The 22,359-nt window shown below is 45.7% G+C and overlaps 1 protein-coding gene across 3 annotated transcripts in view; it reads right to left on the reverse strand.

Annotated features, from left to right (window-relative positions):
• The window catches only part of LOC120943465 (transformation/transcription domain associated protein), a 263,678-nt gene extending 243,221 nt beyond the window's left edge, over positions 1–20,457 (reverse strand). For 2 of the 3 annotated variants that reach the window (XM_040356783.1, XM_040356780.1), the window contains exons 1-4: positions 20,202–20,454; positions 3,137–3,286; positions 2,465–2,514; positions 1,498–1,608 (exon numbers count right to left, since the gene is read on the reverse strand). In XM_040356783.1, the coding sequence (XP_040212717.1) occupies positions 1,498–1,608; positions 2,465–2,514; positions 3,137–3,236 (261 nt within the window). In that variant the 5' untranslated portion in view covers positions 3,237–3,286; positions 20,202–20,454. Of the gene's footprint in view, positions 1–1,497; positions 1,609–2,464; positions 2,515–3,136; positions 3,287–20,201 lie in introns of all 3 variants that reach the window. The other variant, XM_040356782.1, reaches the window with a different exon arrangement.
• Between the last annotated feature and the right edge of the window lie 1,902 nt (positions 20,458–22,359).

Here is a 22,359-nt window from a genome sequence, read left to right on the forward strand (position 1 = left end):
ACTTGTCCCGCCTCCTCCCTGTTCCCTCCAAGGCATATACATCTTTTGTTGCCCCGGGAGATCGACATGGGCCACAAAAGATATAAATCCAAATAACCAGGCGGGCCATTCAAAACCGGAACTTGGGCCGCTTTTGGCCCGCAGGCCGGACTTTGGACATGCCTGGAATAAACCGATCAGCAGCTTCACCCTGCTAATGGACAAACATTTTCCACCAGTATTATTCAACATTCATTATATTGACTTCTATCGAGCAGAAACGGCCAGAGATGGATTGAAATTGGGCTGGTCTCGGCTAAACTGGACAAATTTTAATCCATCTATTGGTCGCATAAAAGTGTAATGCATTTGACAACTGTGATCGTTATTTGAAGAAAACTGTTAAGGGAAACCATTAAATCAGTGGGTTTGGTTCCGCTTTGAGCCCTGGTTCATATTGATGCAAATCTGATGCAGTTCAGATATATTCCAGAATGCATAGATTCGCATGTCAAGTGAAATAACATTGGGGTAGATTCAGCTAGGGGCGCGCACTGCTACGGCGGCGCAGCGTACTGGTTTTACGCTAGGCCTCCGTAAATTACTGGAGCTACGCTTCATTCACGAAGCATTTGCTCCGTAATTTGCGGCGGCGTTTCGTAAAAGGGGCCCGGCGTAAGCGCGCCTAATTTAAAATGATCCCGTAGGGGGCGTGGATCATTTAAATTAGGCGCGTTCCCGCCGGGCCCCTTTTACGACGTGCATTGCGGTAAATGACGTCGCAAGGACGTCATTTGCTTTGACGTGAACGTAAATGGCGTCCAGCGTCACGATCCACTTACGCAAACGGCGTAAATTTCGAAAAGCGCGACGCGGGAACGACGTCTATAACTACCATTGGCTGCGCCTCCTAATAGCAGGAGCAGCCTTACGATCGAAAGCGACGAATGCAAACGACGTAAAACACGACCGCCGGGCGCGCGTACGTTTGTGAATCGGCGTGAGTATGCAATTTGCATACTCTACGCTGACAACTACGGGAACACCACCTAGCGGCCAGCGTCAGAATGCAGCCCAAGATACGACGGCATAAGAGCCTTATGCCAGTCGTATCTTAGGCTACAGTCGGCGTATCAAGCTTTCTGAATACAGAAAGTTGATATGCCGGCGCTACTTAGCATTTACGCTGCGTATCTATGGATACGCAGGCGTAATTGCTTTCTGAATCTACCCCATTGTTTTCTATGAAGGAAGCTCATATATATGCGGTGCAATTCTGATGCGGTTAAAAAAGGGTCCTGCGCTTGTTTGGTGCGGTTTTAAGCTAGACTACTAAAAATCGCATTACAATCACAGCTATCAAGCACAAATTCCACTGCAAATTTGCACTCCAAACCACATATAAATTGCACTACATCGCACACCGAATGAACCTAGGCTTATTGTGAAACATACAAGAGTAGAATGACGCAACAGTCACTATTAGTTCCACATTAGCACATTCAGACTAAGGATTACCTGTGCAGGTTTCTCCTGTAGGAACTGGACTTCCCCATCTTGCAGGAAGGTCAGAAAGCGTGGGATAATATGCTCCAGGAAGGTGGAATACTGAGCTGATGTGGTGACATTCTAGGAGGAAACAAAAGCCGTTAAAAACACAACACCTTAAAGTGATACTATGTTATTTAAAAACAAAAAATAAACCAAACAAGTCATACTTACCCCCACTGTGCAGTTCGTTTTGCACAGAGTGGCCCCAAACGTCCTCTTCTGGGGTCCCATGGCGGCTGTCTCGGCTCCTCCCCTCAAGAGCTAACCCCCTCTGGGAAGCTCTCTCCCGAGGGGGTTACCTTGCAGGCGCACTCCCATGTAATACACTCGGGGGTGCATAGCCAGAGTGTATGACTCGGCACAGCGTCATTGGATTTGGTTGACAGCAGTGGGAGCCAATGGCTGCGCTGCTATCAATCTATTCAATGAGGAGCCGACCAGCCATGGTTCGTGCCCTCTGAAAAACGGGGGGCTCTGGGGGGCCGGACACAGCAAGGTGTTTTTTCACGTTAATGCATAGGATGCATCAAGGTGAAAAAACACCAAGGTTTACAACCTCTTTAAGGCTCCTTTCACACTGATGGAGTCCGCCAGCTCAGAACAGGATCTCTCCTCTGACCCCCCCCCCCCTCAATTTCCAAGATCAGCCAAGCTGTCCGAGTATTTCCGAGGCTCTCCACCTCTGGCCACATGTGGTATTGCATGCCATAGAAGTCCATGCGGAACTAATTATCTTCGTTTTCCATTAACTTCTATGGGGAAACTTGCTTTGATATGTGAATGCTTTGGATTACAAGAATTCTCCTGGAACGGATTATGCTCATAATCCAAGGTTCCACTGTACATACATACAGAAAGCTATTGATGCAGAGCACATAATGCAAATACCGTATGCCAGCCACTGCCCCAGCTACACCAAGAGGACAATACATACCTCAAAATTTTCACTGACTTCCTGCATCATTTTCAACTTTGTTTCATCAGCTGAAATATACAAAAAAATTAAATATTAATAAGACAAGCAAAGTGTGCAGGAAAGAGCTCCATTTCAATACCAAACGTGGCCGACTTCCATGCACAGCCAGCAGTGACATTTTGTTGCATGAAAGTCATATTGTCTCTAGCTAAGACACAGCATTTTAAATCTACACATTAAATACAATTTAGATGGTGGTGCAAATGTTTATTGATTCTAGCTAGTTGCCTCTTGAAACAGGTATTGGTATCACACACGCTGGGGGTCTATCTACCAAAACTTGAGTGCAAAATCTGGTGCAGCTCCACATAGAAACCAATCAGCTTCCAGGTTTTATTGTCAAAGCGTAATTCAACAAGTTAAAGTTAGAAGCCAATTGGCCACCATGCAGAGCTGCGCCAGATTCTGAGTGCTCCAGTATTAGTAAATCCCCCCCCCCCCCACATTGTCTGCCAAGAACAGCAACCTTGATGTAGCTGAAAGCAATCCTCTGCATTTAGTGGAATTTGCTCATGCACCCGATTATTCCAGAAAGCCAATGATAAAAACCAACAGATGTGTTCATTCACTTGCCCGATCCTCATACAATCCTGACTACAAGACGGACATTACAGCATTTAAGATACGTACGAGTGTTGACATCTGTCAGAGCAGCCACAAACTGGAGGTATTTCTTCATTAGGGTGGTCTGGTCCACCACTGTGGGCCCCGTTGGAGGTACGAATGCCATTGGCAGCTTTTGTTAATATCACTTAGGTGAGTGTAGATATTTCATCCCACCTGCGGAGAAAAAAAAAAATGGCGATTAGATCCCAAAATGAAACTTTTCTGATTCATACATGTGATTCTTCAACATATCATGATCTAACTAATACACATCACTGTCTATGCAATCAGAGTAACGCAAAGAGCTGGAGGAGAACGTTCTCCCAGCTAAGGGCATCTAGCCAAATAATTGTGTTCTAACAATATGGGTCCCCCAGCAGATAGTGCCCAGCCTGGACTGCGCAGGCGCAGCGCAAACGGAGATCACGGAAATCTCAGAGAATAAACATCCGATCCATCATCTGGAGTTGGAGCATGCGCAGTTAACACGCCGCTCGCTCTATCAGATGGTGGTCCCATCTCGATAGAACTGCACTGCCCGCGCTCACTCAATACAGCATGGGGCGGATATGATTATAAGATGCCGCGGTCACTGAATAAAATAAATTTATGCTGGCCAGTGCTCAATAATACACCCGTCTCTTTGAAAAAAAAAAAAAACATCCGACCCTTGCTACATTTAGTGAATGCAGCCAGCTGTGTTCTATCGAGATGGGTCCCCCATCTGAATGAGCGAGTGGCGTGGATAAGCAGAGTACATCCGCCCCTTTGGGGAAAAAAAAACACATCCGCCCCTTGCTATACTGAGCGAGTGCGGGCAGCACTGTTCCATCGAGATACCATGTTTCCCCGAAAATAAGACCTACCCCAAAAATAAGACCTAGCGTTATTTTCCAGGAGGGCTGAAATATAAGCCCTACTCCGAAAATAAGCCCTAGTTTAAAATGTTTGTAAGATCCTATAATCCACTCTATTACAGTAGTATATAATGTACAATGTGTGTGTTTCTGTAATATAATTGCGGGGAAGAGAGCTCCGGCGGGTCACAGAAGCACTGAACGAAGGTATTTGGCACAATTATATTACAGAAACACACATTATACACTACTATAATAGAGTGGATTATAGGATTTTACAAGCATTTTAACTCCGTTTACACTGGGGATTCCTGTCAGGCAGGGAGAGAGAGAGGGGGAGAAAAGACAGCACATTACATGGTAAGACCTACCCCGAAAATAAGCCCTACTGTGTCTTTTGTTGCCAAAATTAATATAAGGCCCGGGCTTATTTTCGGGGGAAACACGGTAGGTCCCCCATGTGATAAAGCCAGCGGCGTGTTAACTGCGCATGCTCCAACTACAGCTGCTGGAACAGATGTTCATTCTCTGAGATTTTCGTGATCTCCGGTTGCGCATGTGCAGTCCAGGTGGGGTACGATCTGATAGGGGATCCATAATGATAGGACACAGGCCTTACATTGGTCAAATTCCGAAATAATTTTTGATTTGAAAAGCAGACATTTTGTGTGTTTTGTGCTCCGATGCCACCATATATTTCGAAATTTGACCAACCAAGCTTTCAACTTTACCTCATGTTGCTACAGAAAAGAGATTTTGTGGCTGGGAATTTTTTTACTTTTTTCGATGTCACAGCTTATGCACATTTCTTTTTCGATTATAGGTCTCGCACGATTCTCCCGTTTGTTTTTCCAAAAAAATCCAACATGCCCAATTGGCCGCACAGAAAAGCGGCATACACACATACATACTGTATATAGCTATAAGTACAGTATGGGTTGCTTCTCATGTACACAAAGGATTGTAAAAAAAAAAAAAAAAAAAAAAATGTATAAAAAAAAAAAAAACATAAAATACCATGGTATATCTAAAAGTTTGTTACCCCAACATTTTCCGGATAATTCGCCGCCGCCCCCCCCAGGTCTGTACAAATCAATGACAGGCTGACACCGTCCTTGGCTATCCAAGGAGTGACCATGTGGCTAGGAATAGATGAGAAGAGCTGTGCGCAGACTGTTTGCGTCCAGAACCCTCAGGTGTCCTCAACCACAGGCAATCATGTGAATGCAAATACATGTGGATAGCTGCAGAGCCAGCCATTGATTACTACAGGCTGCAGCTAATCGGAAACACCCAGCTGTGCCCACCACAGAATATGCTGATCTAGGCCAGGGCTCGACAAATCCCGGTCGCCATGGCGACTAGAAATAGGGTCCTGGCGACTTGGCATGGAAGGGCTGGCGCCATCTGGTGGTGAGCCGTTGGTATTACAAGCTATTACCACCAGATGTGTAAGCTGGCGCCATCTGGTGGTGGCTGTTGGTATTACAAGTTAAGCATTACAAGTTAAACAGCAATTCTAATGTCATTTTTCACTGCCATCTTCTTCCCTCCAATTAGAACCCCCAAACATTATATATATTTTTTATCCTAACACCCTAAAGAATAAAATGGCGATCGTTGCAATACTTTGTCACGCCGTATTTGCGCAGCGGTCTTACAAGCGCACTTTTTGGGGAAAAAATTACACTTTTTTTTTTATTAAAAAATAAAACAGTAAAGTTATCCCCATTTTTTTTTATATTATGAAAGATAATGTTACGCCGAGTAAATTCATACCCAACATGTCACGCTTCAAAATTGCGTCCGCTCGTGGAATGCCGACAAACTTTAACCCTTTAAAATCTTCATAGGCGACGTTTAAAAAAAACTACAGGTTGCATCTTTTGAGTTACAGAGGAGGTCTAGGGCTAGAATTATTGCTCTCGCTCTACCAATCAAGGCGATACCTCACATGTGTGGTTTGAACACCGTTTACATATGCGGGCGCTGCTCATGTATGTGTTCGCTTCTGCGCGCAAGCTCGTCGGGACTGGGTGCGTTTTCTGGCTCCTAACTTTTTTAGCTGGCTCCTAGATTCCAAGCAAATTTGTCAAACCCTGATCTAGGCAGTGTACAGTCATGAATAGCTGTGTAAATGAGCCCAAACTGATCTGAACAATCCTCTTGTAGATTAGGTTCACAGAGGAACCGCACTGCATTCCTGTACAATTCACATGCGATTCAAGCCATCCATTTTGAATCAATGTCACAATGTATTCCTAATGGCGCCCCCAAATGCAGTGAGTTTTCCTGCAATGGATCACATGGAACCACAGTACCAAGCGATCCAGCTACAATGCGTTTTGAAAAGCAGTGCATGTACTACTCTAGTTACAATTTCAGTCCATTCACATCAATTGGCTGAAAATTGCATCGCGCAGGAATGCGCGTTTCCCACGTGAAGCGGCACTAAGGAAGTCAGTTCATTTTCTCGTCACTGCGTTTAAATACGAAAGCAGATTTGACCCCAATAACCATTTGATAATTGAATGAACATTCTTAAGATTTTCTAACAAAATTCTACTAGTGTGTGGCCAGTTTTAGGTTAAAAAATGTGCCCTGTTGTCATAGCAATGTCAGTATTTGGCTAAGGCCTCGATCGCACAGGAGGTCAGGAGGTGGTAAAAACAGGCAGTTGAGCTGTGTTTTTTTTTTTTTTTACCATCTCCCAGCTGCTCGTCTAAAAAAAGGACACGCAGCTCTTCAGGATTACACCTGCTGCAGTTGTGACATTTGTATTGTTGTTGTGGCAAAACGTGTTACCCACTGCGTCTTTGGCAGGCAGTAACACTGCAAATAAGGTTCAGTCAAATGTATGAGGCCATGCCGCAACCTCAAGCCGAATCCCCATTCAGCTGTAAAATATAAAATAAAAAAAATTGGCCATTCAGGAGGCAGCAGTATTGCGTTCCGAATGTCAAGCAAACCATCAGAGCAGAGGATAGCCACTGTCGAAGCCAAGCAGGGCCCCTTCATTAAAGTCCATTACCTGCCTGTCCGCCGTTGCACATTCAGCTGCTCATGCGCAGCTCAGCGCAAGAATTTCAGCAATCCTGGGAAAACTAAAAGCAAATGCGCGGGAGTGACGTCGCCGCAGCCTTGTCAATAGAAAAGGGCAGGGATCAACAGAAGCTGCTGGGCTAAAAATGTCAATAACCGTCGTGGAGCAATTAGGTAAGGGAAAGTTCTGGACAGCTGCACTCAAAAAAGTAGCCTTCATTGTAAAAAAAAAAAAAAAAAAAAAAAATTAAAAATATCAAAAATACAAGCCACAGCAGAATATAGGATAGAAGAGCTGACGCGTTTCACACTTTCAACAGTGCTTAATCATAGCTCATTCTGCTGTGGCTTGTATTTTTGATATTTTTTTACAATAATGGCTATATTTCGGAGTGCGGCTGTCCAGAACTTTCCCTTACCCAATTGCAATAGGCATAGCCTGCACCTGCTGCTTCAATTCTGAGAGTCTTATTTCCATATACCCACCTGGAGTGGTAATCCCCTTCCCCAGCTGGCGTGGAGCGCCGGGACATCACAGCACTGAACAGATGATTATAGTTCTGCTTTAGCCTGGGTTCATACAAGGGTTGTCCTGATACCTTTTTTAGGACCGAGTACGAGTACCGATACTTTTTTTCAAGTACTCGCCGTTACCGAATACCGATACTTTTTTTTAAATGTGTCCCCAAATGCAGCCGTGTCCCCAAATGCAGCCATGTCCCCCCACAAATGCAGCCATGTCCCCCCCACATATGCAGCCATGTCCCCCCCACATATGCAGCCATGTCCCCCCACATATGCAGCCATGTCCCCCCACATATGCAGCCATGTCCCCCCACATATGCAGCCATGTCCCCCCACATATGCAGCCATGTCCCCCCACATATGCAGCCATGTCCCCCCACATATGCAGCCATGTCCCCCCACATATGCAGCCATGTCCCCCCACATATGCAGCCATGTCCCCCCTGTCCCCCCTATAATGCAGCCATGTCCCCCCTATATCCAGCCATGTCCCCCCTATATCCAGCCATGTCCCCCCATACCTAGATGCCGCCGCCGCATGGGTTAAACAGCGTGCGGGGAACATCACAGCTTTCATTTGAATAGCTGTTGTATTCCCCGCTGCGCCGCATATAGACACTCCCCCATGCTCGGGATTGGACAGATCTGAGCCATAGATTTGTAACGCTCAAATCGCACCACTTTCACACAAAACTGATGCAAGACCCTTTTTTTATCCACACCAGAATCCGAATTGCATAGGTGTCGATTCTGCAAATCGCACTGCGTTTTGGAATCCGATTGCGGAGTGTTGTTAAACTTAACATGCACTCTGCAATCGGTTCGCAATTTTGATGCGATACAGAATCCACAGTGAATTCCCTGTGAATTCACACCGCATCTAGTGTGAACCGAGGCTCAATCTTCTCAAATCTGCTAGTGCACAGGAAGAAGATAAATCCAGCGGCTGTACAATATCTGTTCAAACACCAGATCGGCAGAACGATGAACGCTGTAGAAACAGGTCTGTTCTTCCCTTCCCTACACTGGAAAGAAGTTTGGGAAACCTGCGCTCCATGTGCAACTTCTGCACAGTGCTCAAAAAGCACTGGGTGTGTGATCTGCGGCGGGTGTCATTTAAAGATTCCCAACGACATTCCGAATAGGCATTTGCCTGCATCAGATCGCATCGTACCACAGTACCATGTGATCCGGCGCAGTGCGTTTTTAAAAGTAATGCATTACTTTTTGTGTGATCAAAAGCAATTTCAGCCCATTCACAAATGGACTGAAAAATCACATTGCACAAAACACAGAGGCCCGGATTCACGTAGCACTTACGGCGACGCATCTCGAGATACGCAGCGTAAGTGTAAATGTGCGCCGTGCCCACAGAACTAGATATGCCTGAAAATAGGCTTCCTACGACCGACGTAACTTTCCTACGCCGTCGTATCGTGGGCGCATATTTACGCTGGGCGCAAGGGGCGCTCCCATTGATTTACGAATCAAATGAGGGAGATACGCCGATTCACGAACGTACTTGCGCCCGGCGCATTAATATATGCGGTTTACGCAAGTTGTACGTCCGGCGTAAAGTTATGCCTCATAAAGCAGGTGTAAGTCAGCAGCATCAATGCAAATGGCTGCACCAGGGAACACAGCCGTTGTTTACGTAGTACGTGAATAGGGCTGGGCGTAGGTTACGTTCACGTCGTAAGCAGTGATTTGACATGATTCTGAGCATACGCACTGGGATGCGGCCACGGGAGGACGCATGCGCCGTGCGTTATTCATATCTTTATGACGCTCAGTCTATCATTTACATGGGGTCACGCCTCATTAGCATGGCTCACGCCCACTCCCACCCACCGAGGAAGCCCAGCGTATCTTTAACAGCGAGTGCTTTGTGAATCAAGTGCTCGCCTCTGTGCGCTGCGCCGGTATAGCGTATATTAGATACGCCACGCCCGCATAAATATGCGCCAATGTCTGTGAATCCGGGTCAGAGCGTATTGCCGTATTCCTGTGCGATTTCGTTGCGAGCGGACACTCGGGGGGTTATTTACGAAAGGCAAATCCACTTTGCACCACAAGTGCACTTGGAAGTGCAGTCACTTTAACCACTTCCTTACTGGGCACATATACCCCTTCCTGACCAGGTGAAATTTCAGCTTGTGGCACTGCGTCACTTTAACTGACAATTGCGCGGTCGTGCGACGTGGCTAGCAAACAAAATTGACATCCTTTTTTCCCCACAAATAGAGCTTTCTTTTGGTGGTATTTGATCGCCTCTGCGGTTTTCATTTTTTGCGCTATAAACAAAGCTAGAGCGACAATTTTGAAAAAAAAAACAATATTTTTTACTTGTTGCTGTAATAAATAGCCCAACTTTTTTTAAAAAAACATTTGTTTTCTCAGTCTAGGCGATAGGTATTCTTCTACATATTTTTTTTTTTTTACCAAAAAATCGCAAGAAGCGTCTGGATTGCGCAAAAGTTATTGCGCTTACAAAATAGGGGACAGATTTATTATTATTATTTTTTTACTACTAATGGCGTCATTTTTTTCGTGACTGCGACATTATGGCGGACACATCGGACACTTTTGACACATTTTTGGCGCCATTCACATTTATCAGTGCTATAAATATGCACTAAATTACTGTATAAATGTGACTGGCATTGAAGGGGTTGACACTAGGGGGTGAGGAAGGGGTTAAATGTGTACCCTGAATTGTGTTCTAACTGTGTGGGGGGAGGGGGGTGACCGATCTATGTACAAGGAACACAGATCGGTCTCCTCTCTCCCCTGACTGGACATGGATCTCTGTGTTTACACACAGAGCCCCACGTCTTGTCCCTGTAGCCGCTGATCCCGAGTCCCTGGCGGACATCACGGCCGCCAGGCACACGCATCGGCATCTCAGCGATGCGGCGGGCACGCGCGCGCCACTGCCGTGCACCGGCGACTGCGCGCGCAGGCCGTATAAACACGGCCAGTCAGAGAAGTAGAACCACCCTGCGGCCGTATAAAGTCGTACGGCCGTCGGGTAGTGGTTAAATCCGAGGGGAAGATCTGAAATGAGTGGAAGCTCTGTTGATTTTATCATCCAATCAAGTGCAAGCTAAAATGTTTTTATTTTCTTTGCATGTCCCCCTCAGATCTACAGCGACTGCACTTCCATGTGCACTTGTAGTGCAAAGTGGATTTGCCTTTAGTAAACATACTATTGTAACATCAGCTGAAATAAATCTCTCTGCATACACTGTAAACATTTGATACAATCTAGCCATACTGTTTATGTAAGGGCTTGTTCGCATCATGTAGGCTGAGCTGCGTTAAAGTGGAAGTAAACTTCCATCGATTGTTTGTACCTATAGGTAAGCCCAGGGTTTGACAAATTTGCTTGGAATCTAGGAGCCAGCTAAAAAAGTTAGGACCCAGAAAACGCGCCCGTCCCGCCGAGCGCGGGCTCAGAAGCGACCGCATTCATGAGTAGCGCCCGCATATGTAAAACGGTATTAAAACCACACATGTGAGTTATCGCCGCGATTGTTAGAGCAAGAGCAATAATTCTAGCCCTAAACCCCCTCTGTAACTCAAAACATGCAACCAGGAGAATTTTTTTAAACGTCGCCTATGGAGATTTTAATAGGTAAAAGTTTGTCGCCATTCCACGAGCGGACGCAATTTTCAAGCGTGACATGTTGGGTATCAATTTACTCGGCGTAACATTATCTTTCCCAATATAAAAAACAAATTAGGCCGACTTTACTGTTGTCTTATTTTTTTATTAAAAAAGTGTAATTTTTTCCCCAAAAAAGTCCACTTGTAACTCCGCTGCGCAAATACGATGTGACAGAAAGTATTGCAATGACCGCCATTTTATTCTCTAGGGTGTTAGAGCCCCCAAACATTATATATATTTTTTATTCTAATTAGAGGGAAGGAGATGGCAGTGAAAACACTGGAGAAGCTCCACTAGCATTGCTGGTTGTCTTGTCATACCAACGGCCACCACAAGATCGCGCCAGATCACAGAAGGAAGCATAGGCCTGCAGAAGACCCCAAAGCCACGGCCTCAATTACCGGCCGGCGTGGCAGGGGGCGCACGGAGACACAGGATACCGCAGCTGTGCAGCCCCATGTTGCTAATTCTAGTTGCAATTGCGACCTAGCGCCCGGGGTTTGCCGAACCCTGCCTTTAATTCTTGCTGGTAATATTTGTAAACAAAATGAAGGTTTCCCCATTTAGAATAATACGCTGTCAGGTTAGTAAAACAGCGATATCAGAACAAATTCAATCATAGAGTTTGTAGTGTACATAGATTCACAAAATAATGGGATAAAGGAGTATTCCTGAACGTTTTTTTCTCATGGTTATTGTAAAAGCATCAATACAGTCACAGTGCATGTTATCTCAGCTTGCAGAGCTTGGATTCATTGAGCGAGTTTACCAAAAAATGTTAAATATTGCAGAGTATACAGCCTCATGCTACATAACTAAGCTCCATTTCATGCTGAATAAACTAAATTAATAATGCATCTTAAATAGAAACTATAAAACTATATAAACATATTTTTACCTCAAAAGCATTTTTAGTAACCACTTCAATACAGGGCACTTTCACCCCCTTCCTGCCCAGGCCAATTTTCAGCACTGTCACATTTTGAATGACAATTGTGCGGTCGTGCGATGTTGTACCCAAATTACATTTTGATAATTTTTTTCCCACAAATAGAGCTTTCTTTTGGTGGTATTTGATCACCTCTGCAATAAGCGTATTGCGATTGGTTTGCGCAAAAGTTATAGGGGCAGATCCACAGAGCGAGTACGCCGGCGTATCAACTGATACGCCAGTGTACTTTCAAATTTCCCACGTCGTATCGTTGTTTTGAATCCTCAAAACAAGATACGACGGCATCTGGGTTAGATCCGACAGGTGTACGTCTTCATATGCCTTCGGATCTAAAATGCAATTCTTCGGCGTCCGCTTGGTGGCGTTCGTGTCGTTTTCCGCGTCGAGTATGCAAATTAGCCATTTCCGACGATCCACGAACGTACGAGCGGCCGGCGCATTCCTTTACGTCGTCTCTAGTCGGCTTTTTTCTGCGTATAGTTAAAGCTGCTATTTGGTGGCGTACGCAATGTTAAGTATGGCAGTCGTTCCCGCGTATAATTAAAAAAAAAATTTTGTTTGCGTAAGTCGTCCGTGAATCGGGATGGACGTAATTCATGTCTATGTTAAAAAAAATGACGTCCTTGCGACGTCATTTAGCGCAATGCATGGCGGGAAATTTAGCCGGCGCATGCGCAGTTCATTTGGCGCGGGGATGCGCTTCATTTAAATGAAACACGCCCCCTGATCGGCAATTTGAATTACGCGCCGTTACGCCACCAGAGATAGACTACGCCGCCGTAACTTACGGCGCACAATCTTTAAGGATTCAAACTAAACCCGGGTAAGTTACGGCGGCGTAGCGTATCTCTGATACGCTGCGCGGCTGCAGATCTCTGTGGATCTGCCCCATAGCGTCTACAAAATAGGGGATAGATTTATGTAATTTTTAGCATTATTTTTTTTTTTTTTACTACTAATGGCGGCAATCTGCGATTTTTATTGTGACTGACATTGCGGCGGACAGATCGGACACTTTTGACACTATTTTGGGACCATTCACATTTATACAACGATCAGTGCTATAAAAATAAAAAAATACGTTGATTACTGTACAAATGTGACTGGCAGGGAAGGGGGTTAACTGTGTGTCCTAGGGAGTGATTCTAACTGTAGGGGGAGGGGATTGATGAGGAGGAAACAAAGCGTTGTTCCTATTCAAGGATGGGTTCTCCTCTCCCCTGACAGGACTTGGATCTGTGTGTTCACACACACACACACACACACACACACACACACACACACGTCCCTGCTCTGTGATGAGCAATCGCGGGAGCCCGGCGGCCATTGCGGCTGCTGGGCACGCGCATCAGGTAAACAAAGACGTCCACCCGGGAGAGTGCCTGTCATTTTACTATATGGTATACTATAGTAAATCTAAAGCCTCGTACACACGATCGGATTTTCATCGGTCAACCTCAGGCTGGGGAACAAACCGGGGGATTCAGGGGTGTCCATGCTGGACATAGAGACACCACACGGAAAAAACAGGAAGCAGATACAAGGACAATGACATCATCACAGACATCAAAACAAAATGCCCTGAAAACACATGAAAAATGCTTAAAAAATTGGCAGAAATTGCGATTATAAGCCCCAACATGACAAATCCTCTTGAAGGACAATACTTTCTACCATACAAAGAAGCTTTTCCTTTCACAGATGGTCGCAATGACAGACAATAAACAATACGTACATCTCCTCAGGTATACTGCACACAGGACCACCACAGTGTGAGGGAAGAAAGCTTTCTGTGTCCCATAGCAACAAGACTCTCCTCTTCAGTCTACCATGCTGCTGGATGCTACTTGAGCAAAACCACTGGTGTTTTTAGACGTTTCATGCAAAAAAAAAAAAAATATATAGGAAAATAGTTGTACCGTTTTTATCAACGCATTGAGCCCTGGTTCACGCTGATGCAGGAAACGCACAGGATTCGGTGTGTTTACCCGCATAGCAATCGCACAGCATCCATGCGATCTGCCATGGGTGTCAATGTCAGATTAATGACACCCTGAAACAGATCGCAAAACGCAGTGCGATTGCCAGAATAGCATTGCATGCGAACAACCATGCGATGCGATTCAGGTGTGAGAAAAAAGGGGTCCTGCATCATTTTGGTGCGGATGCGACTCATACAAAATGTATGGCTCAAAATGCACTGCACAGACATCGTATGATGTGCACAGGAATACAGTACGATTCCTGTGCGAATCACATGCACGCACTAGTGTGAACCCAGGCTAAAGAATCATGTTCACCATGTTTAAAGGCCAACTCCACCTTTTGCACCAGGTTACCCCCATATTTACATTAGCATTGTACAAAAAAAAAAAAAAAAAATATATAATAATAATAAAAATGCAATAAAACTATCCCCTATTTTGTAAACGCTATAAATTTTGCGCAAACCAACCGATAAACGCTTATTGCGATTTTTTTTTTACCAAAAATAGGTAGAAAAATACGTATCGGCCTAAACTGAGGGGAAAAAAACGTTTTTTTATATATTTTTGGGGGATATTATAGAAAAAAGTAAAAAATATTGCATTTTTTTCAAAATTGTCGCTCTATTTTTGTTTACAGCGCAAAAAATAAAAACCGCAGAGGTGATCAAATACCACCAAAAGATAGTTTTATTTGTGGGGGGGGGGGGGGGGGAAGGACGCCAATTTTGTTTGGGAGCCAAGTCGCACGACCGCGCAATTGTCTGTTAAAGTGACGCAGTGCCGAATCGCAAAACCTGGCCGGGTCCTTTAGCTGCATTTTGGTCCGGGTCTTAAGTGGTAAATTGGCTCCCGTTGCTGTCAATCAAATCCAGTGACACAGGAGCTGGGGGTGGGGCCGAGTCTTGCTGTCTGTGTCAATGGATGCAGCAGACTCGGGAGCGTGCCCACAAGAGTGCCCCCATGGAAAGCAGCTCTCCGTGGGAGCACCCGTTGAGGAGGAGGAGCCAAGAGCGCCGCCAGGGGACCCCAGAAAAGGAGGATCAGGTCTGCTTTGTGCAAAACTCTTGCACAGAGCAAGCGAGTATAACATGATTGTTTTTCTTAAAAAAAAAAAAAAAAACAAACAACAAAGGTACCAACATCCCCAATACATAATAACACTACCAAATGTGTGACACTTTAATAAAGTAAAACGAATCAAAAATTAACTGGTGTGCTGTATTGTAACAAATCATTGTGCCCCCTTCACACGGCATACACCAGCGTTCACATTCTAGCCTATGGGCTTCTGTGAATGAGTCATCATTGAGCGCCCTTACATCAAGAGCGCTGACATCACTGCCCATAGAAAATAACAGAACACAGCGGATCTGCTCCCTTGTACCTACAACAACAAAAGGCGACCAGCATTATTGGAAAGCGGGCCATACACTATACAATCCCCTTAAAGCCTCGTGCACACGATCGGATCTTCCAACTGGAATAAGGTGATGGCAGGATGTTGTCGGGTAATCCGATCGTTTGTACGCTCCATCGGACAATTGTTGTCAGAATTTCCAACAACAAATGTGGGATAGAATGCTTTAAAAAATGTTGACAACAAATGTGTGATGACGGATTATCCGATCGTGTGTGCACAAGTATATCAGAAAAAAATCCAAAGTACAAACACGCATGCTCAGAAGCAATGCTCACCATAACACAATTGCAGAAGTTGCCCAAAGGGTGGCGCTAAAGAGCTGAAAAAAAACATAGTTTCATATTTGTGGGCCAACAATTCTTTGCCGTTTGTATGCAATACAAGTTCATGGCCAACGCCCTTCGGACCAAAGTCCTACGTTTCGTCCGATGGAAATCCGATGGCGCGTACGATGCTTTAGATTTACCATCAGCTATGTAGCGGAAGGGGCTGCCAGATTGAATACATTGAACAGATTGCTCAGGTGTGTCCCTCCTGTGACATTGTTATGGTAAATATCAGGGCCGTACACACCGCGCCGATCATTCTTTTCAATGCATTCTCAAAACGAGTTCACACCATTGTAATGTGCGGAGGAAACACTGAAGATTGCATTTCTCCATATTGTGTTATAAAGACAATCCGACGGGGAAAATGAAAGTGAAAGTTAGGCAAGAAATACAGCGCAATGCTGGAGAGACGAGATACATTTAAAGCGGTACAAGCAAACATTTTATTGCAGCGTAGCAATTATTAGATGTGATAGCTGCATTTGTTTTCTTCTTTAGGCTCTCTTTCTTTAATGTTCACCTGGTGATCCAGGTCATTAAAGCGGAGGTTCCGCCAAAAAAAAAAAAAAAAATTTTTTTAAGAGCCAGCAGCTACAAATACTGCAGCTGCCTCCTCTTAAAATATAGACACTTACCTGCCCAGCGCGCCCGCGATGTCGGCAGCCGAAGACCGAGCAGACGTTCAGGTCTCGGCTGCCCCGCCGCCATCCTAGGTAAGGGAATCAGGAAGTGAACCATTGCGGCTTCACTTCCCGGTCCCCCTACTGTGAATGCGCGAGTCGCGCGGCGCTACGTCAATGGGCGGATGTCTCCTGGGACACACAGAAGACACATTTCCCAAGAGGCAGCGCGGAGAGGAGAAGAAAGAAGACCACTGCGGACGAGGAAGTGGCAGACTAGGACGATCTGCCTAGTAACGGGTTGGACCTCTGCTTTAAGACCAGATTGGCCGGAAGGAGAAGCAACTGTCCGGTCTCCAAAACATCCTCCACTCTGGTGACTAGCCAGGCTTGGTGTCGTCACCCCCGCGCCCATCACCTGGCCTGAGCCGGCTTCTTCTGTGGGGGGGTCCTCTATCCTCGAGCTGGGAGCCCGGGGACTGTGCCGATACGGGCACCATGGCACAAATACTTCCCTAACCATCCCTTCCTCTGGGGAAATGAGCCCAGAAATGTCCACATCCCCCAGTAACCGGACGGACAGCGAACGGAGGCTGCACCGACTGCCCAGGGAGCAGGAGATTGATTAATGACTCTGCTGTCTACCCCAAGCTACTGTACCATGTACTGGGATCATACCCCACTATAGGCCCTATCACCGGGGAGCGAGAGGAGGGGGATTTTGTTTGCCACCCTTAAAAAAAAAAAAAAAAGGGAGCACCAGCCGCTAGAACATGCAACACATCTGACCCTGACTGACAATGCTGCTGTGCCTTCTGTGCTCCTTCATCCAGGGTTGTGTCTCACTAATACGAGGTGTGTTACTGAACAGATCACCAGGTGAAAAACACAAGAAAGAAAAACAAAGAAAAGAAAACGAATGCAGCCACCGCTACCCTTCTTCTTTTTTTTTCGGCGAGTACGAGTACTGATACTTTTGGCCAAGTACTCACCGATACAGAGCACTGATACTTTGTGGTGTGATTTGCGTCCATACAAGACGAGAGGGTGAAGAATCGCACTGCAAAGAATCGCATGCAATTTTAACAGGAATGTGGTGCGATTCCTGTCCAAATTGCATGCAGTTTTCTCACCACTCCTGTGTGAACCCAGGTTTGTCAGTGATTTCAGCCTGGGTTCACACAGGAGCAGTGTGGGGAAACCACATGTGACTTAGACAGAAATCGCACAACATCCATTTTTTTATGGGCGCAAATCACACCGCAAAGTATCGATACTCAGTATCAGGAGCATTGTAACGAGTACTCGTGAAAATACTCGACATCGGTTAGGGTTGCACCGATACTAATATTGGTACCGAGTATTTGCCAGAGTACTTGTACTCGGGTAAATGCTCCGATGCTTAATCCGATACCTGGACAGTCAGGGATGATCGGTGCGGCGCTGGGGAGCTACAATCACAGATCTCCCTGTGTACATTTCAATAAAGCGCCCAACAGCCGCTTCTACTCCTCTCCCTCCCGCAGCGGTTTTATTGAAATGTACACAGGGAGATCTGCGATTGTAACCCCCCCCAGCATGGCACCGATCATCCCTGACTGTCCCCCACATCCTCCTCCTCCTGTCCCCCTCCGTGCTTGATCGGTCAGGATGGAGAGCGAAGAAAGGAGTCAGGAAAATATGCAATTTACCAGCTCCTTCCTTTTCCGAATGAACAGAGGCAGTGCTCACTGCCTCCGTTCTTTCATAACTGTCACTGAGCATTGAAAACTGTCTTTACGATGCTTCAGTTTATGAATGGAGAGGAAGGATGAGCTCTGGCGTGTTCGCATAGTACACGTGCAGAGCCCACCAGGAAGTGTGCACGGCGCTGCGCTAATCACAGCCAGGGAGACATTGTCCCGATGCTCGGCTGCAGGGATCGTGAAATGTCTCCCTGGCTGTTATTAGCGCTGTGCACACTTCCTGGCGGGCTCTGCACGCGTTCTATGCGAACACGCCAGAGCTCATCCTTAAAGGGGGTTTCCACCCATTTTTTAAGTTTATTAAAAGTCAGCAGCTACAAAAAGTGTAGCTGCTGGCTTTTAATAAACTGACACTTACCTGCTCCACATTCCAGCGACGCGCCGGCCGGGGCTCCGCTCCTCTCCCCCCCTCTCCAGCCGGCGTCTTCATTGTCACTGTGGGCACCCGGCCGTGACAGCTTTCGGCTTCACGGCCGGGCACCCACTGCGCATGCACGAGCGGGACTGCGCATGCGCGCGCGGCCCTGCGCTGTTTGATTGGACAGGCAATCGCCTAGGACCTGTCACGTGTCCTAGGTGATCACCTACAGGGAGGGTCTGCCAAAAGGCGATATGACGTATCGCCTTTGCAGCCCCTCGGCGGAAGGAGGAAGTGGGACAGGAAGTCCCCTTCTCCTGAAGCCCCCACTCCCCCCCCCAAAAAAATTACATGCCAAATGTGGCATGTAAGGGGGCGAGGAGTGGGTTAAGCGGAGGTCAATTTTTAGGGTGGAACTCCTCTTTAATGGAGAGGAGCCTCGGTCTCTTGTCCATTCATCTTCAGTGCAGCTGAGGCTACAGAGAAAGGGACTGGGGAATCCGTGTCCTCAGTCCCTTTCTCAAAAGCGAGATGTCAGGGCTATAAAATTATATATATATATATTAATAATAATAATAATAATAATAATAATAATAATAATATTATATATAAATATTGTAAAAATATATATATATATATATATATATATATATATATATATATATATATATATATATATATATATATATATATTAAAAAGATTAATAATAAAATAAAAATAAATAAAACCACACTGACATTGCACCGTCCACCCCTCAAAAAAATTAATATATATTTAAAAAAAAAAAAAACTACTGACACAGTACATGGGTCATCAGTGCTGCATATTAATGCTACCGTCACATGACATTAAAAATAAACAAACATCTGTAATGGTAAGTACTTGAAAAACGAAAAAAGGTAATCGGTACTTGTACTCTTAATTGGTGCAACCAATTGGTTGATCCCGAGCCACCACATTGACTGGCAAACTGCAATATATTACATTTTTGGGTTTAGAATCACTTTAAAAAACCTCATAGCAATGTGCTAGCAAGAAAAACACAGAGATTGTGGAGTAAAGGAGCTTGTACAATCAGATTGTATAGTGTATTACCAGATCATTATGTAGTGGTCCCCAGATGGTCAGTAATGGATGTGCCCTGTGTTAGGCTGGCCATACATTATACAATTTTTCCTTTAGATTTACCAAAAACATATAATATGAGGTCAAACCAAAACACTTTATATTTGAATGCAATCAGGCAGTCCTTGTACTATATAGATTAAAAGATAAATCTGTAGAAAATGGTATAATGTATGGCCAGTCTCTGTTAGAACAATGCAATCACACACAATGGTACCCAGCACACCCACAATAAGACACATGGAGCCCAAGGCTGCAGATAACAACAATCATCATGCTCGGTCATCCCACCGCTGGGCCCATTGTGATGAAGGAGCCCCGTCCAGCTGTAGCTGAGCCCTCCATTATCCGGAAAGGCTGCAGTAGCCTCCCCCGCCCCCCATGCACACCACATGGTCATCCGATCACCCGAACTCCCCCATAACCCGACCCATCTACAATACAGGAGACCACTCACCACAGCAATCCGTCCCCGACCACCGATCCGGCATCTGCCTCCTCCCGCTCACCAGCACCCGGCCCGGCTCCCTTCCCAAGAGCCTTTGCGCCAAGGATCGGGCCCGCTGTGCATGTCGGGAAGTCGGCCCTCAAACCCGGCGATCTCTCCTGGCCTCCAGGAAGGTTAGGCAGCGATCTTCTCCAGCGAGGTCATCGGAGGGATCCGCCGCTCTATGGTCATTACAGATCGCCTGCAAAAAGGACTCGATTTTACCGAAAATTGCTGTTTTTAGGAAGACCATACGTTTGGATGGTCTTCCTACATCATCAAGCAGGGACGACAGCGGAAAATTGCGTATATGATGCTCATTGGTCACAGACTGGAGGGGTGGAGTGTATGATTGGTGCCGCCCCCTGCACAGAGTTGCGCCCAGTGATTTTGGTTTAACCCGTCCAGTGCTCGCTCCTGTACGCCTCACTATAGAGCGGAGCTATTGGAACTGCTAGGAGACCTACTACTGCCTCTGTAATATATATATATATATATATATATATATATATATATATATATATATATATATATATATATATATATATATATATATATATATATATATAATTGCATTAAAGTAGAACTAAAGGCAAAACTTTTCTTTTGTTCAGCTTTGGATAGAGTGGAGAGGGATTAGAACCCCTGCCAGGTTTTATTGCTGTCTGTGCCCATAGGCGCGCGCAGGGGGTTTGCCTGGGTACACCCTAATCCCCCCTGGGGCACAGATTCCCCATGCTGATATTTCACCAAAGCCCCCCCCAATGGGGCTCGTAAAATAAATAGTAAAAAAAATACAAAAATAAAATAATAAAAAAACTGCAACTGCCCTACTTTTTTTTTTCATGTAATCAGTGGCTGCTGGTGCTCAAAATGTTTGGGGGGGGGGCACAAACGAAAAAAATTGCAGCCTCACTGTGCCTATCAAACGCAGCCACTGTGCCATCAATTGTCACCACTGTGCCATGCCATCAAACGCAGCCGCTGTGCCATCAATTGTCACCACTGTGTTATGCCATCAAACGCAGCCGCTGTGCCATCAATTGTCACCACTGTGCCATGCCATCAAACGCAGCCGCTGTGCCATCAATTGTCACCACTGTGTTATGCCATCAAACGCAGCCACTGTACCCTCAATTGTCACCACTGTGCCATGCCATCAAACGCAGCCACTGTGCCATCAATTGTCACCACTGTGCCATGGCATCAAACGCAGCCACTGTGCCAATTGTCACCACTGTACCTATTGTTGCCACTGTGCTGTGCCTTTTAATTGTTGCCACTGTGCCCATTGTTGTCACCTTTCTGCTTCCATGTCCTCCATCGATGTCTTCTCCCGCCTTGGTGATGCTTGAATATTGCAGTGAAAACACAGAACAGAAAGCAGAATATACACAGACAAGTGATCTGATTTAGGTTAGATGTATCTAGTGAGAGCTGGGCAGAGGAGAAGCTTCGAGTGATCTGTTATATTGTGTGTGTGTCTGTGGGCACCCGATCACAGTTGCAACATCAGGTTATTTACATATCGCATGCACTAGCCTGGAGACAGGCATTATTTTTTAATTCCCACTCCTTTTCTGAAGTCATGTGGTTACTTTTCTGGATTTTGACTGGATGTTAGTGATCATAGCAGAATTCAGTGTAAGGAATACACAAGAGAAAATGCATGTTGGCAAGGGGAGTGTAGAGGTGGGTGGGGAGTCTACTGACATCACGACTCCACCCACCGAGCTCCAGACAGCAGACCCACCCACAGAATCTGCAGTTTTTTGGGTCTCATAACAGACAGAGGGGAGACATTTGACAGGTAAGGATACATGTAGGAGGCATCTATATCCTTATAGATCAGCACTGTGGCAGTAGTTTAGAAAGGTGAAAAATCATCCAACGTTTACAAGCCCCCCACTGGTTTACTTACCTGAGCCCTCGAAAAGTCTGCATTGTGAACGTGCTGGCTTCTTTGTCCGGTCTTCACGGCTGTTCTCGGCTCTTCATTGGAGATTGATAGCAGCGCAGCCATTGGCTCCCACTGCTGTCAATCAAATCAATGACGCGGCGCGCCGGGGGGCGGGGCAGAGTGATACACTTGGCGGCTATGGCCAGTATGAGAGACTGAGAGCGATAA

This window comes from Rana temporaria, chromosome 6 (genome assembly GCF_905171775.1).
Source record: "Rana temporaria chromosome 6, aRanTem1.1, whole genome shotgun sequence".
NCBI lineage: Eukaryota > Metazoa > Chordata > Amphibia > Anura > Ranidae > Rana > Rana temporaria.